At 52.8% G+C, this 14,474-nt stretch overlaps 1 protein-coding gene across 1 annotated transcript in view; it reads right to left on the bottom strand.

The window, feature by feature from the left end:
- Positions 1-2,757: 2,757 nt before the first annotated feature.
- Positions 2,758-14,474, bottom strand: part of KIRREL1 (kirre like nephrin family adhesion molecule 1) — a 97,990-nt gene continuing 86,273 nt past the window's right edge. The window contains exons 8-15 of the mRNA XM_033174563.1: positions 13,680-13,807; positions 10,486-10,612; positions 8,872-8,972; positions 8,474-8,672; positions 6,915-7,022; positions 5,974-6,113; positions 4,417-4,494; positions 2,758-3,301 (exon numbers count right to left, since the gene is read on the bottom strand). Coding sequence (XP_033030454.1) covers positions 2,837-3,301; positions 4,417-4,494; positions 5,974-6,113; positions 6,915-7,022; positions 8,474-8,672; positions 8,872-8,972; positions 10,486-10,612; positions 13,680-13,807 — 1,346 coding nt within the window. The 3' untranslated portion in view covers positions 2,758-2,836. The remainder of the gene's footprint in view (positions 3,302-4,416; positions 4,495-5,973; positions 6,114-6,914; positions 7,023-8,473; positions 8,673-8,871; positions 8,973-10,485; positions 10,613-13,679; positions 13,808-14,474) is intronic.

The raw sequence follows: 14,474 nt of genomic DNA, 5'->3' as shown, positions 1-14,474 counted from the left end.
CCTTACAAAAAAGGAGAAAATATATTGAAAATATCACTTGAAAAAGCAGCCTAAGGGACCTTGTAAATCAAATATTCCCCATCAGATGTTGCCTGATGAGAGACCCCCAACATCTCTTCCCAGCCCCTCTGCCAAGGAGGAAAAAGCAATAATGACAAATCCAAGAGCAGGAATCGAACCTTGGCATGTGAAGAGCGCCAGAACGCTCACTGCCTCATTCTGCCCTCTGACCAGGCAGAGCCACAGTTGCTGGAGGCAACCACAAGATGGTGCTCTGTGTGGGCACATTCTTATGCCCAGGGGCTACAAGGTCATGTGCAGAGAGCACCCCTGCCAAAAAACCTGTTTTCAGATTGCAACCAGAAATGTAGCATGCAAAGGCTGGCGTAAGAGGGAATCTCACTCTTTGTAGGTTCGCAGGGAGTCCAGTTGTGCATCTCTTAGCCCTATTTGCTCACCTGAGAGGCAAAGCAGGCCAAGAAGGGCGGAGGGAGCGCAGCAAGAGAGGATAAAACGGGGGGTGGGTGTGTTTGGACACACAAGAAGCCAAAGCTCTTCCCTTCCTGCAAAACTGCTGAATGGCCTCCCCCACCCCAGACTCCGCCGGTGGAGACTCCGCTCAACACTCTAGGCCAGCCTCCGCAATGTGGGGCCTGCTGGACGCCATGGGACTCCAACTCCCATCAGCCCCAGCACCACACGGCTGTACCATCTCAGGGCTGACAGGGGAGTCGCCCCAAAGGATGCCTAAGGCTGTTCTTTGTGGCCAAATCAATCTAAGTGTTTTTAAGGCACAAAAATTTAAAAAAAGTTTGGGGCAGGGCGTGGGGAGGAGACGATGAAAGAGAAGGGGGAGGGAATACACACAAATGTCAAAAAGAAACGGCATACACACATCGAGAGAAATAAGTTTAACCCAACCGTCTGCGTTGGAAGTGCAGAAGATTGGCGGTCAAGGGATGGGAGGAAGAAGCAAAGGGTGAAAGGCAGGTGGATCCTTTGGGTGGCAAGGATTGGCAAAGATGGAGGAGGCAGAGCCCCTTTTTTGGAATGCACAAAGTAGGGAGGGAGGGGGCCCAACCCTCTGCTGAAGTGGCGATGGGTGGGGGGACATCTGCTGGACACAGGAAAGGGTTCCCTGGGATGGACTCTCCTTCCTTGAAGGTGTCAGGGAGGCTTGAGCAGTGATTCCTGCAATGCATGGGGTTGGACTAGATGACCCCGTGGTCCCTTCCAGACTGGCGATTTCCAGCTGGGACACTTGAGCTGCCCCATCTCTCAGTGCGACTTTCCCTCCACCCCAGTTAAAAAACCCTCCAACCACCCACAGCCAGCGAATCAGTTTGCCCTCTTAAAAGTGCAAGGGAGAAAGAATGTGGCTGGCAAGGAGGGGAGACTGTCAGGGAGCAGAAGCAGGGGGTGGTCGGGGGGGGGCAGCCCCTAAAAGAACACCCTCCTCCAGGGAACGATTCAGGGATGTGTCCTGCACTCGTAGGGGTGAGGGTGGGAAGAGAGACTTCCCGCATTGGGTCGCCACTCTCCGTGGACATCAGCTTCCTGAGAGTCTTGGCTGGTGTTTTGATTTTTCTACCTAAACCTCTTAAGCTGCTAGTCCTCATGGCTAGGAAATGAGCCTGGAGAGAATGGAAGCCAGATGGGAGGAGGTGTTTGAGCAAGACACCCAGAGGTCACAGGGACGGGACCTAGGAGAGCTCCTTGGCCTTTTCCCCCTGGCGGTTTCTCCCATAAGAGCCCCCTCCCCCAGCACCCATCCCTTCCGATAAAGTCTTGGAAGCAGGTAAGACGAGGCATCGCAATGGAGCTCAGCCCATTCTCTCCTCCAGGCCCTCTGAATTTGGTGGTGAGGGTGAAGGCACAGAGGACCCCAGGCAGGATCCTTTTGCGTACCAAAACGGCTCCCACATGGCAGCGGGGTGGACTAGATGATCCTTGGGGGGACCCTTTCAACCATACAATTCTGCGAGTCTATGAAATTCCGCAGGGAGCTCAGTCATGGCCTCAAGGCAGGCGGGACAAGGCTCTCTCGATGTTTTCGGGCGGGTGAAATGTTAGCCCCTGACCTCGATCAGCTCTCACTCCAAGGGATGTGGGGCTCCATTTCACCGGTGTGGGGAGATGTGAAAGGCCCATTCGCATGCCTCTCTGTGACAAAGAAGGGTGTTTCCACCTGCTCTTACAGAGGAGGTGTCGTTGCACCAAGCGCAGAACAGAAGAAGGGGGGGGGACCCCATTTGGTAATCAAGCCGCTAGTCCACATGATATAGAAATCAGCCTCTCTCTGTCTTGCACTCATTATGATGAGAATCACCCTCTGACTGCAACGCACAGCTCCCCACGTAACCCCAGATCCTTGTTTGGGGCCAAGCCAAACACCAGCACAGCCACACTGCCCCCCCCGCTGGTTTGGTCATTTCCAACCTTCTACCTCCTTGCAGGTGTCCACCGTGAGACTAAGGCGCTGCCTCAGGCAGAGAGGAGGGTCCAGTCTCACAAGATGCCCCCCTTTTCCGTTCGACATCCTTGGAGCCCCCATGACTTGGAAAGGGCCCCCCCCTCCCCATCACAGCAGTGTTTCATGCGAGGAGGAAGAAAATATTTCTGAGAAACGGCGGAAGGAAGCTCGGGGATTTCAAAAGACGGACCCCACTGGGACCCCCGGGTGTTGCCCTCGTCCGAGGTTGGGGGGAGGTCTGCGAGTCCAGCCTGCAGGGGAGGCGAAGGGGACCGGGTTTCGGGGGGGGGCGGGGAAGAGCCCCTGAATATCAGGGGGAGTCGTGAGGTACCTTCCGCCTGCCCTCCCCAGTCCCGGCCGCTTTCAGACGTGAGTCTGCATCCGCTGCTGGAAGCGATGCCCGTAGTCCGGGGAGGTGTAGGAGAAGCGGGTGGCTGTGGTGTATTTGCCCAGGGGGTCGTAGGTGTCGTAGGGGGCTCGGTCCAGGGCGGGCGGAGGGGGCTGGGTGTAGCCCAGGCGGTAGGTGGCGTAGCCAGCGCTGGGGGGAAAGGCCCCGTGCCCCCCGTAGTTCTCATAGGAGAGCTGGCTGGCCGTCTCGGCCGTGGAGGCGCCCGCAGTGGGGCCCGGGACGGGCTCGGCGCTGTACTCCGAGGCAGGTCCCCGGCTGTAGGTGCTGAGCTGGGCATAGCCGCTGGAGTGGGAGAGGCAGGATGAGGGTCGCGCCTCGTAGCGGGAAGGGCCGGGGTTGCGGTAGTCGCCGTAGAGCACCGTGCGTGAAGACGGACGGTCCTCGTGGGCGCGGACGTTGTAGTAGCCGTTGGTCGGGTCCTGGAAAAGAGAGAGAGGGGAGCAGGGAGAGTCAAGCCAAGGAACCGACTGGGAGGCAGCAGCGTGCAGTGGTTGGAGGGCATCGAGGCTGGCACTAGACTGACATCTCTAGTCGGGCACCCACCTCCCCGCTCCCTCTTTATTTTATTTTATTGATTTTACACATTCACACAAAAAATACAATCAAAACATAAAGAATTCTACGAATTCTTGGACTTTCTTCCTCCCCTTCGTGGAGTCCACTAATAGTCCCTTTTCACTGCATATCTTAATGTTCTCTACTTATCTATAAAATATTTATATTTCTCCCATACACCATAGATTGATTTCCTTACCAAGTGGGTTAAAAATCCTTTATGGACTTTTACCTTTTCATACCAAAGATATGCATGCTAACCGAATCTGTTATCATGACCTTCCAAATCTAAAACACCCATATTTTCTAATGTTATCCATTTCTGAAGCCAGCAGAAGTAGGACGCCTCGTAATATGACCTCAAATCTCAATTCTGTTCCCTCTTTTAACCTCTCCTCTGCAGGGATGGTCACCGACCTGGATGGCTTCAGAAGAAGATCATAGAATTGCAGAGCTGGAAGGGACCCCGAGGATCATCTAGTCCAACCCCATGCAGGGCAGGAATAGGCAGCTGTCCCATGCAGGGATTGAACCTGCAACCTTGGCATTGTCAGTGGCAAGCTCTAACCAACTGAGCTATCCAGCTGATGAGGGAAATTCATGGAGGAGGAGAGGGCTATTCATGGCTGCTAGCCACCTGAATGATGCCAGTTGGTGGAAACCGCAGGAGAGGAGAGGGCTCTCGTGCTTGGTTTCCCATTGGGGGCATCTGGTTGGTCACTGTGAGAGCAGGACACTGGACTAGATGGGCTCACTTTGGCCTCTCCCAGTAGCCAGGCTCTTCTTATTTCCCTATGGAGCCTCCAGGTCCAGGGGCAGCCTATCCAGATTCCTAGGTTTTTAGGGTTATTTGGTCACCATGAAAATAGGATGCAGGACTAGATGGCCCCCCCTTGGCCTGATCCAGCAGCCAGGCTCTTCTTACAGTCTGTTCCTATGCAACTGCTTCTCGATTCTCTGTCTCCCCGGCTCATCTTACCTTCAGCTCATATTCTTCCCGAGTATCAATGGTGTCACAGCGCAGGTCTTGCTTGAGATCCACGTCATCTTTGAACGGCTGGGGTAACGGAAAGAGAACGTCAGGGACCAGCTCCTTGCAACTTCACATCTACTGCATCTCTGTTATGTGTTATCTTTACAAGACCCTGCGCAGAAAGTTGCTAACTTTTGCAATTTACGGAAAGATAAGTTGAGGCTAAGAGATCTTCCTCCTCCCTTTCCCCACTGCGATGGTTGGAGTCGATGGGTTTTGTTATCGTCTGAAACCATCCAGAGGGCATCAGGTTGGCAGATGCCCACCTAGAACGATGGTTTAGGATGGCAACACAATGGAGGTCCAAGGAATTTGAGGCTGCTTGGTGGGGAATGCGAGAGAAGAGTCCACCACTCACAAGCAACAGCCCTTTCTAGCTGCTCAAATGCCTTTTCTCCCCAAGACCCATATCCTGCACACCGAGACCCACAGCTCATTTACAATTATGCTGTTCGTGGTCCTGGGGACACGACTCTTCATCCTATCAGGTTGTGTGTCTCAGAAGTCATGCAATGCAAAAGACACCATTGTTCAGTCCGCTGCCCATCTGCCACTGGGCCAAGTTCAAGGTTCCTTTATCAATTTACAGAGCCCCAAACAACTTAGATTAGGGACCCCCTGAACACTTCTACCCCGGTCCAATTGCTGAGAGCACCTGCAGGAGCATTGTTGGTCTTTCCTTGAGCTGGTGAGGCTCATTTGACAAAAACTGGAAACCGAGCCTTTAGTGTCATTGGCTCAGTTCTGTGGAACTCCCTGCCACTGGAGATCCAGCAGGCAACTTCCATACCAACTTTCAAATGCCTGCTGAGAACTTTTCTATTCTGCCAGGCCTGTGGAGGCAGTTAAGAAAACATCCTTCCACAATGGTTAACTTACGTCCATTTTAAACTTTCTGAAGGTTTTTATTGTATGGTTTGGGCTTTTATTACTGTAAACCAACACACACACACACACACACACACACACACGAATGACACAGCAGCATACAAATAAATGAATAAATGAAGAGGGGGTGTTTGGAAAAAGGTATTAGCATTTGGTATTAAAAGATGTGGAGTTTAGCATAAGTGGGAGGAAAATAACTCATGAATCGCATGCTGCCAAAGGCTTGGAGGACCCTGAAAAAACTCTTTGCTGTTTGGTGGAACTTTTCTCTTATACACGACAAATGCAGGCACACAGGACTCCTTCTGCGAAGGGTCTTCAGTACTCTGCTTGCCTGATTTGCCTCCTCTAGGTATACTTCTTAGGTTCTTTTGGTTGTTTGATTTATTTTGAAAGCATTTGTTTCATTCTTCTGGCCTCGAGGCTGGGCAAGGGGACAAGCCAGCAGCGACCTCAGTGGCAGGTGGACGGAGGTCTCTCTCGGTCCCTCCTAGCCACCTGGAGTGGGATAATACAAGCCAGCCTTTCCTCCCCCCCCCCCTGCTGGAGCTCACACACCAACCCCTCCTCCGAGCTTTTGAGGCGACTGCCTACAGACGGGAAACGGCACCTCACCGAATAGATGGCTTTCATGATGCGTGTTGCCGTGGAGACGCTGGCCGTGTCCCCCTCGCGGTCCGTGTGCAGCGTCAGAGGCTCCCGGTTGACCGTCTCCACCTTGATGTCCAGCTTGCGCAACGTCACGTCCTTGCGGCCTGGAGAGGGGAGATCTCCATTAGCTGCTGTGATTCATTCAGACAACCTTAAATCCATGACGTCCTTTCTTCTCTTTCCGTGGTTCATTTTGCATACCATCCACCCCTGCACATTTTACATAAACTAAACCATTCAGCAATCCATTGTTAAACCATCAAAACTTATTTACACTGTTGAAATTATCTTAATGCTACCAGTGTTTTTAAATGTCACAATTTTCACCCAAATAATCAGTAAACATTTTCCAGTCTTCTTTAAACGTATGTTCTTCTTGTTCTCTTATTCTATATGTTAAATCTGCAAGCTGCACTTCTTCCATCAGTTTATGTTGCCATTCTTCTTTGGTTGGGACCTCTCTCGTTTTCCATTTTGGGGCTAGCAAAACACGGGCTGCAGTAGTGGCATACATAAATAATTGTAGCTGCCATAATTTTAACGCCTGTCACAATTCTTTTCAGGGTAAAGGTGGGGAATACCTGTGCCCACCCCCAGATCATAGAATTGTAGAATTGCAAGCCCCACAGCTGCTAGTTGTGAGCTATAAAGCCCCATACAGCTTAGGCCCAGCCTGCATTCAGACCGTATCTCTCCCCCCCCCATATAAACCTGCCCAGGCTCTGAGATCTTCAGGGGAGGCCCTTCTCTTGATCTGGCCACCCTCCCAGGCCTGCTTGTTGGGGACATGGCCTTCTTGGTGGTGGCTGCTCCCAGACACCTTTGGAACTCCCTCCCCAGTGAATTTGCCCTGGCTCTCCTGGTTCCTTGCTGTCGCCTCTCCACCCACCAGTGCCCCCACTCACTTCCTTTGCGCCGCCGGTACAGGAAGCAGGCCAGGGCCACGAAGCAGAAGATGACCAGGATGCCAGCCCCGATGGTGGCTCCGGCGATGATTCCCACGGGCAAAACTTCTGCAAAGGGACAGAGGCAGGAGGGTGGGGAAAGGTCTCTCTCTTTCTCCCTCGTCTTCAAGCACAGGGTCCAAAAGATCTGCTCCCCACCCCCACCCCCAACTCCTCCTTCATTTTAATTTAACTTGAAGAGCATAAGAAGCGTCTGCTGGATCAGGCCAAAGGGGTTCCATCCCATCCAGCCTCCAGTTCTCACGGTGGCCAACTAGATGCCTGCGGGAATTCAGACTCAAGAGCCGGAGCTCTCCCTTCCTGTGGTTCAGAAGCCCGTGGAGCCAGAGCACAGCCCTTGTGCTAGGAGCCACTGACAGCTGTCTCCTGCATGAATTTGCCCAATCCCCTTTTAAAGGTGGGTCTATCAAGGCAGATAACTTTAGGGCTGCTATACACCTGGAATTTCCCAGACATGACTGGGGTTTCAAAGGTGGAATTGATGTCCGGGGTGGGGGGAATTCCCAAAAGGTGACACTTTGTCCTGGATGTTAGACAAGTCAATCGAAAAACCGCAGGTTTATTGGCGTCTTTGTAGAAAACAACACCTTGACAATTTGGGGGGTGTCCTGGTTTTTACTCTGTGAAATATGGCAACCCTAGAACTTGGGTGCCTCATTTCTAAAATGCTTAGCAGGGGCAATTAGAATAAGATCTATTCTTTGTTTGTTGATGTAGACCTTCAGAATGTATTTTGTATAGTTAAGTTTTCACCTCTATCTTCAGTACGTTTTATTTTATTTTATTGCTATTGCCAGTGTCTGATGCAAATAAAGATTCTTCTTCTCTTTCTTCATTTCTGCCTCTCACTTGAAGAGGGCATGCTGCCCTGACAGATCCAGCCTGTCCACTTGTGGCTGCTGTTGTGATTTACCTGCCTTTCACTGGCGCATTACCTGTCCTGCATTGGCAAGGACTCACTCTTTCCGTGTCCTTTGGAACTCCCTGCCTATTGACAGCAGGCAGCTGCCTTCAACTGCGCTTAAACAGGTAAAGGTAAAGGGACCCCTGACCGTTAGGTCCAGTCGCGGACGACTCTGGGGTTGCGGCACTCATCTCGCTTTACTGGCCAAGGGAGCCAGCGTACAGCTTCCGGGTCATGTGGCCAGCATGACTAAGCCGCTTCTGGCTAAACCAGAGCAGCGCACGGAAACGCCGTTCACCTTCCCACCGGAGCGGTACCTATTTATCTACTTGCACTTGACGTGCTTTTGAACTGCTAGGTGAGCAGGAGTTGGGATGGAGCAATGGGAGCTCACCCTGTTGCGGGGATTCGAACTGCCAACCTTCCGATCAGCAAGCCCTAGGCTCTGTGGTTTAGACCACAGCGCCACCCATGCCCCTCAGCAGTGCTTAGGCCACCCTATATCCAGACACGTAGAATTGTGGATGTGAGTTTTCATCTGTTCTTAGTTTACTGCTGACTCTGCCCCCGCCCACCCGCTTTCCACCCCCCTGACCTTTCTCCTCCAGCTGAATGATGGCTGTCCGAGACCCGAAGCCGTTCCAGGCCGTGCAGTTGTAGTGGGTCTGGAAGTCCGTCTCCATCACGTTGTTGATGGTCAAGGTGGAGAGGACGCCGTTCCCGGTGTTGCTCCTCTCCACGGTGTAGCGCTCCAGGGTGCCCGCCTCCAAAAACTTCTCCTTCCAGCTCCAAGCCTGATAGAATCATAGGATGGCAGGGTTGGAAGGGTTCCCCAGGGGTCATCTAGCCCAACCCCCCTTGCGACGCAGGGATCTTTTGCCCAACGTGGAGCTCAAACCCACGACCCCGAGATTCAGAGTCTCTGGCTCTACCGACTGAGCTCTCAATTTTGCCTACTGCACTGATCTGCCAAACCGCAAAGGAGGGACTCACCATCCGGTCAGGGAGAGGGGTGCTCCCGATGAAACATTCCACCTTGCCTTGGTCCCCACGCACGGCGTATTGGACCGACTCGCTGGAGATGATGGGGGGACCTAGAGAGACATGGCAGGAAGAAGAGTTGGAGAGCAGAAAAATCTTTGCCTTTGGTTGGGGGGGGGCGGGGGAGAGAAAGTCTGCAAGCGGCTGAATAAAAGCAACACTTGCTCTGCCCCACTCCCCCCACCCCTTGTGAGCTGTTTTGGCCCCCAGCTCCCATGAAGGTCCAAGCTGGCAGAGGCTGATGGGAGAAGCTAGTCCCCAAAGTGTCTCTTGCGGAAGAAGACCACTTGAACCTTTTCATCTAGAGAGAAGTCCAGGAAGGGGAGACACGGCAGAGGTCCATAGGACGCACAGACATCTGACAAGGGGGATGTCAGACAAAAGCAAGGACTTCCTCATGCAGCACAGAGTTACAACTGTGGAACTCCCTGCCACAGGAGGCAGCCATGGCCACCAACCTGGATGGCTTTAAAGGAGGATAAGATATATTCATGGAGGAGGAGAGGGCTAGGGGGGGGGGGCTCCTGGCCAGAGTGGCTGTGTGCTCCCTCCACGGCTGGGAGGCCTCTGAATAGCAGCAGTTGCTGAGAATCCCAAGTGGGAAGAGTTGCTGCTGTTGGGTTCAGGTCCTCCTAGTCCCCCATCTTGTTCCTACAGTGGCCAACCAGATGCCTCAGTGGGAAACCCAAAGTCAGGTTTCGAACACAAGAGCCTCCTCCCCTTCTGTGGTTTCCGGGAATGAGCATTCAGAAGCATTGCTGCCTCCGACTGTGGAGGCTGAGCCAAGCCATCGTGGCTAGCCGTCCCTGATAGCCCTCTCCTGCTCCGGGAATTTGTCTCATCCAAGCTGGTGGCCATCCCTGTCTCCTGCGGGAGGGAGTTCCATAGATTATGCGCTGCATAAGGAAACAGCTTCCCCGCAGGGCTCCACCGGCGCTCCTTTCTCCAGCCTCAGTTTCCCCAATGGCACTCTGCTCTGACACGTCTCTCCAAGGAAAGCAGGTGACACCAATCAGCTCAAACAACAGGCTCCACTAATGAGAAGGATTAGGAAATTTTGCTCGGTGACATTAGGAAGAGATTACGATTCAAAATCCTTAGATCGGCTCCCACTGCTAACAGACCCTGCAGGGAACCCAGATTCTTATTCATTGTCTCTTTAGTACTTTTTGCTGTTAACCTGGGCTTCTCTCTCTCTCTCTCTCTCTCTCTCTCGTATTTGCAGGGGGAGCAGTCAGTGCAGGCTGTATGTATCAGCAACTTCTGAGACTGAAAAGTGTGTAGGGTGGTGCAGGGCACAATCCAATGCCCCCCCCCCAAGGACAGGTGATACTCAGGACCACTAGCAGATAGGACCATAGAACTGTAGAGTTGGAAGGGACCCCGAGACATCCGTGGCTCTGTTCTGCTCCTGAATGCCGGTTGCTGGAAATCGCAGGAGGGGAGAAGGCTGAAGCCAGAGCCCGGTAGACAGTCCTCTACGGAGCAAGCCTCCATCTCAGCAGACGTCAGGCTCGCAGTCCAACAGGTGAAGCGGCTGCCTCTGCGCTTGGCAGCCTCACTCACCATTGACGATGAGGGCGACTTCTCTCTCGCCGACCCCAATCCGCGGCACGATGGCCTTGCAGACGTACAGCCCGGCGTCCGCCTGCGTGACGGACTTGAGGTACAGCTGGTTGCTGTTGCTCAGCACCTGAGGATGCAAGCGGGATGCAAGCGTGAGGGAGAGGGGAAGGAGGGATCCTGCGCCTGCACGAGCCCTGGAGATGCAAGGAGGCGACCGTCTCCCTCTCCCCTTTTCCAGCAGACCTCTAGCCCTTCTTCCCCTGAACCCAAGCTGGCATGAAGTTGTCGGGGTGTCTTGGTCTTCCCTTCGCCACAACCTTCCTCCTGTCTTCTCTGTCTTTGTCTTCCTCTCTCTCTCGCTCCACAGACCTCAACACCACCACAACCCAGGGGTGGGGAGGGGGACACGTGATGCCCTTCAGCAGATGTGGCCAGACGTCAACCCCCACCATCCCGGACAGATAGCCCTGAAGGCCGGGTCCGAGGGGACCTGGATCCCAACAACATCTGGAGCCTGCACAGCCGCTGGGGTGTCCATTTGATCCCTATAACCTACACAGGGAAGCTAAAAGTGCTTTAAAATAATAATGGCAATGGCCTGCTATGGATGATTAAGGTTAGCTGTACTTGCATATACAGTGGTACCTCAGGTTACATACGCTTCAGGTTACAGACTCTGCTAACCCAGAAATAGTACCTCAGGTTAAGAACTTTGCTTCAGGATAAGAACAGAAATTGTGCTCTGGTGGCGCAGCGGCAGCGGGAGGCCTCATTAGCTAAAGTGGTGCTTCAGGTTAAGGACAGTTTCAGGTTAAGAACGGACCTCCAGAACAAATTAATTTCTTAACCCAAGGTACCACTGTATATTAAACCATGGAAGGAATTTGACGTTGTGCCACGGCGAAACATTTAGTCAGCGAAAACAGTCTTCCTCCTCCTCGCCTATTGTGTTGATTTAGGGCAGGGGTTGGCAACCTAAGGCCCATGGGCCACAAGCGGCCCATGGGGGTAGTTTAGCCGGCCCATGGACCCCCACCGCCTGCTCGGTGAGCTCCTGTGCGCTGCGCTAAACCGGCATGGAGCAGAGTGGGGACCGCCTTTTGCAACGCTGGCCGGCTTCCCATTGGCTGCAGGAAGCTCCTGCAGCCAATGGGAAGCTGCGCACACCTCCTCCGTGCCGGAAGGAGTGCTGGAAACAGCGTTTGTGCATGCGTGCAAGCGCTCCGATCCACTGCGCCGTCTGCAGGACCGTGAACTGGCCCAAGCCACAAAAACTTTGCCGTAGCCCAGAATCCCTGGATGGCAGCAGTGTCTTCAGTGAGGTCCGTTAGCGACTGTCGAGAGAGGGAGTTTTAACTGTGAGAGCAGCAGGTGTTGTGTTATGCTGCTCTGTACCTCAGAATCAGTCTGTAAATATTAGTCAGCCTCCTCTATAAATCCATGTAAATATGCTTCTGTATACCAAGCAAAAGTCATGGGTGATTTTTAAACTTTAAACAGCGTATCTTGTGCAATCTTTTCTAGGAGAGAAAAGGTAAAGGTAAAGGGACCCCTGACCATTAGGTCCAGTCCCAGACGACTCTGGGGTTGTGGCGCTCATCTCACTTTACTGGCCGAGGGAGCCGGAATACAGCTTCCGGGTCATGTGGCCAGCATGACTAAGCCGCTTCTGGCGAACCAGAGCAGCGCACAGAAACGCCAATTACCTTCCCGCCGGAGCAGGGACCGAACAATGGAAGCTCACCCCATCACGGGGATTCAAACTGCCAACCTTCTGATCAGCAAGCCCTAGGCTCTGTGGTTTAGACCACAGTGGTCAAACGACGTGGGGCAACTTCCGCATGTAGAATTGCAACGATTTTGGGGGCACAGGAGGAGGAGGGATGTTCCACAATACAAGCAGAAGTGGTCCCAGACGGGACTCATTAGTTGGGTCTCACCCTATCCATTTTATCTATATACTGGTCTATCTTGAAGCGACTAGCATGAGTTTGGCCAAACCGTGGGAGGCAGTGAAAGATAGGTGTGCCTGGTGTGCTCCGGTCCATGGAGTCACGAAGAGTCGGACACGACTGAACGACTGAACAACAACAACATATTGTTGGCCCCCTTGCATGGATTAAGGGGCCCTCCCCCTGCCAGGCGCTCTAGACTCCAATGCCCATCAATGCCAGGGCAGTTGGCAGTTGCACCCCCAAACAGAGGGCGCCAGGTTGGGGAAGAGTGTTTTGACTTTGGGTCGCCAGATCATGTTCAGCCACAACATCCCCCACCCTCAACCAGCTTAGCCAAGGGCCAGGGATGATGGGAATTGTAGTGGGGGCCTGTGAGATGGTGGACTTTCTTGGGTGCTACGTACGTCAACAGCATTTTATTTTACAGCATTTTAGAAAAACCATTTCGTTAATAAACAAAAGAAACCCAAGATAAAAGATAATAAAGAAATACTGTTCAGCAGGTTGAAAGCAGCATAAGGTTGAATATTATTATCATTTAACTTCTTGTTCCAAAGCATGACCAAAATTACATTTCCCCCCATCAATCTGCTAGGCTGGTTTATACAGGATGTGTTCTTTTGTAATAAGCTTAATCATAGTTACCATGGGCCAAATGTTTTCAATCCACTGAGATCTTGTAAGAGATATGCTTCCCCTAAACAATGTTTAGTTCTTATAAACTTAGCAGTAGTTATAAGGTGAAACAGTATTTCTTGGAATAACATCTGCTAGATAACTAAGCAGGAATGTTTTCGGTCCCAATGATATACGATAGCCTAATACATCAGAGATTTTAGCCTGAACGGATTTCCAGAATAACTCCAAAAGTGTGTATGTAATACACCTTTTTTAGAAAAAGAAAAAGAAAAGAAGTAGGTAGAAGGGATTTGTTTAAAATACCCAACAAATCACCACCGCAGAAACACTGCAAAAGCACACACACACACTCGCAAACGGATCGATAGAAACAGCAGATGAAAGGCAGGCAGTTCCCTCATTTATAGCCCAGCAAATACACATTCTGGCCCTGGAGGCACAAGCCTGTTTTCCTCCGAGCAATCTGGGAATGGCAACGGCCGGCCTAATTTGCTCCCCTGTCGAGGCCAGGGCCCCCCTCAACACAAGTGCGGATCGCCCCAGATAGAGTGGGTTGGGGTCAGGAGGAGAGGAGAGGGGAGGGGAGAGAATGGTACCAACCATGTTGGATTCCTTCTTGGTCCAGGTGAGGGTGAGGGGCGGGTTCCCTGCCCACACGCAGGTGAGCGTCACGTCCAGGCTGATGTTGGTGGTCGTGGGCTTGGGCTCCACCACAATGCGAGGGGCGACTGGGGAGAGAACGAGAGTGTCAGGAGATCTACCCCCCCTCTCTCAGGAGACTGGACCAGGTGGGCCTTGGGCCCTGTCTACCCAGCTGGGCTCTCTGTTGTGATAGCAGAACTGCCATGGCCAGGGGCAGTCTACCTCTGAATACCAGGCAGCAGGCGAGGCAACTGCAAAGGGCATTTGTGCACCTGTTCTGCTTCTGGGCTTCCCGTCAGGGCACCTGGCTGGTCCCTGCGAGAACAGTACGCTGGGTTAGCCGGGACCCCCTTTGGGCCTGATCCTGTGGCAGGGCTCTCTCTCTCTCTCCTGTGCTTGACTGAACCTAGGATAGCCAAACTTACATCTAAAATGTATGTGTCTTAAGGCAGACGTTGCGGGCAGGGGAACACAGAAGGGCTGGCTGGCTGGTAAATGGATCTAGCCAGGATCTGACCGAACGTCGCTCCTCCAGGAAGTCAAACAGTGACCTACCTGGTCACAGGGCTCAAGATGGGCTCTCTTCTCCTGCATTAGAGACCCTTCCCAGGCCACCCCCTCCCTGGCTGGAGATGTGCCCCTGAACTCTGATCCTGGCTCTCGCTTGCCTGGATGGAGGAAGGAGGAGCAGCGTGTGAGTCTGTACCAAGGTGACATTTGCACCTGTCCCTTCTCCCCATTTCGCCTCTGGCC

This window comes from Lacerta agilis, chromosome 17, assembly GCF_009819535.1.
Source record: "Lacerta agilis isolate rLacAgi1 chromosome 17, rLacAgi1.pri, whole genome shotgun sequence".
Classification (NCBI taxonomy): Eukaryota; Metazoa; Chordata; class Lepidosauria; order Squamata; family Lacertidae; genus Lacerta; species Lacerta agilis.
The sequence above is the reverse complement of the archived record's forward strand: the minus strand, read 5'-3'. Positions and strand labels throughout refer to the sequence as shown.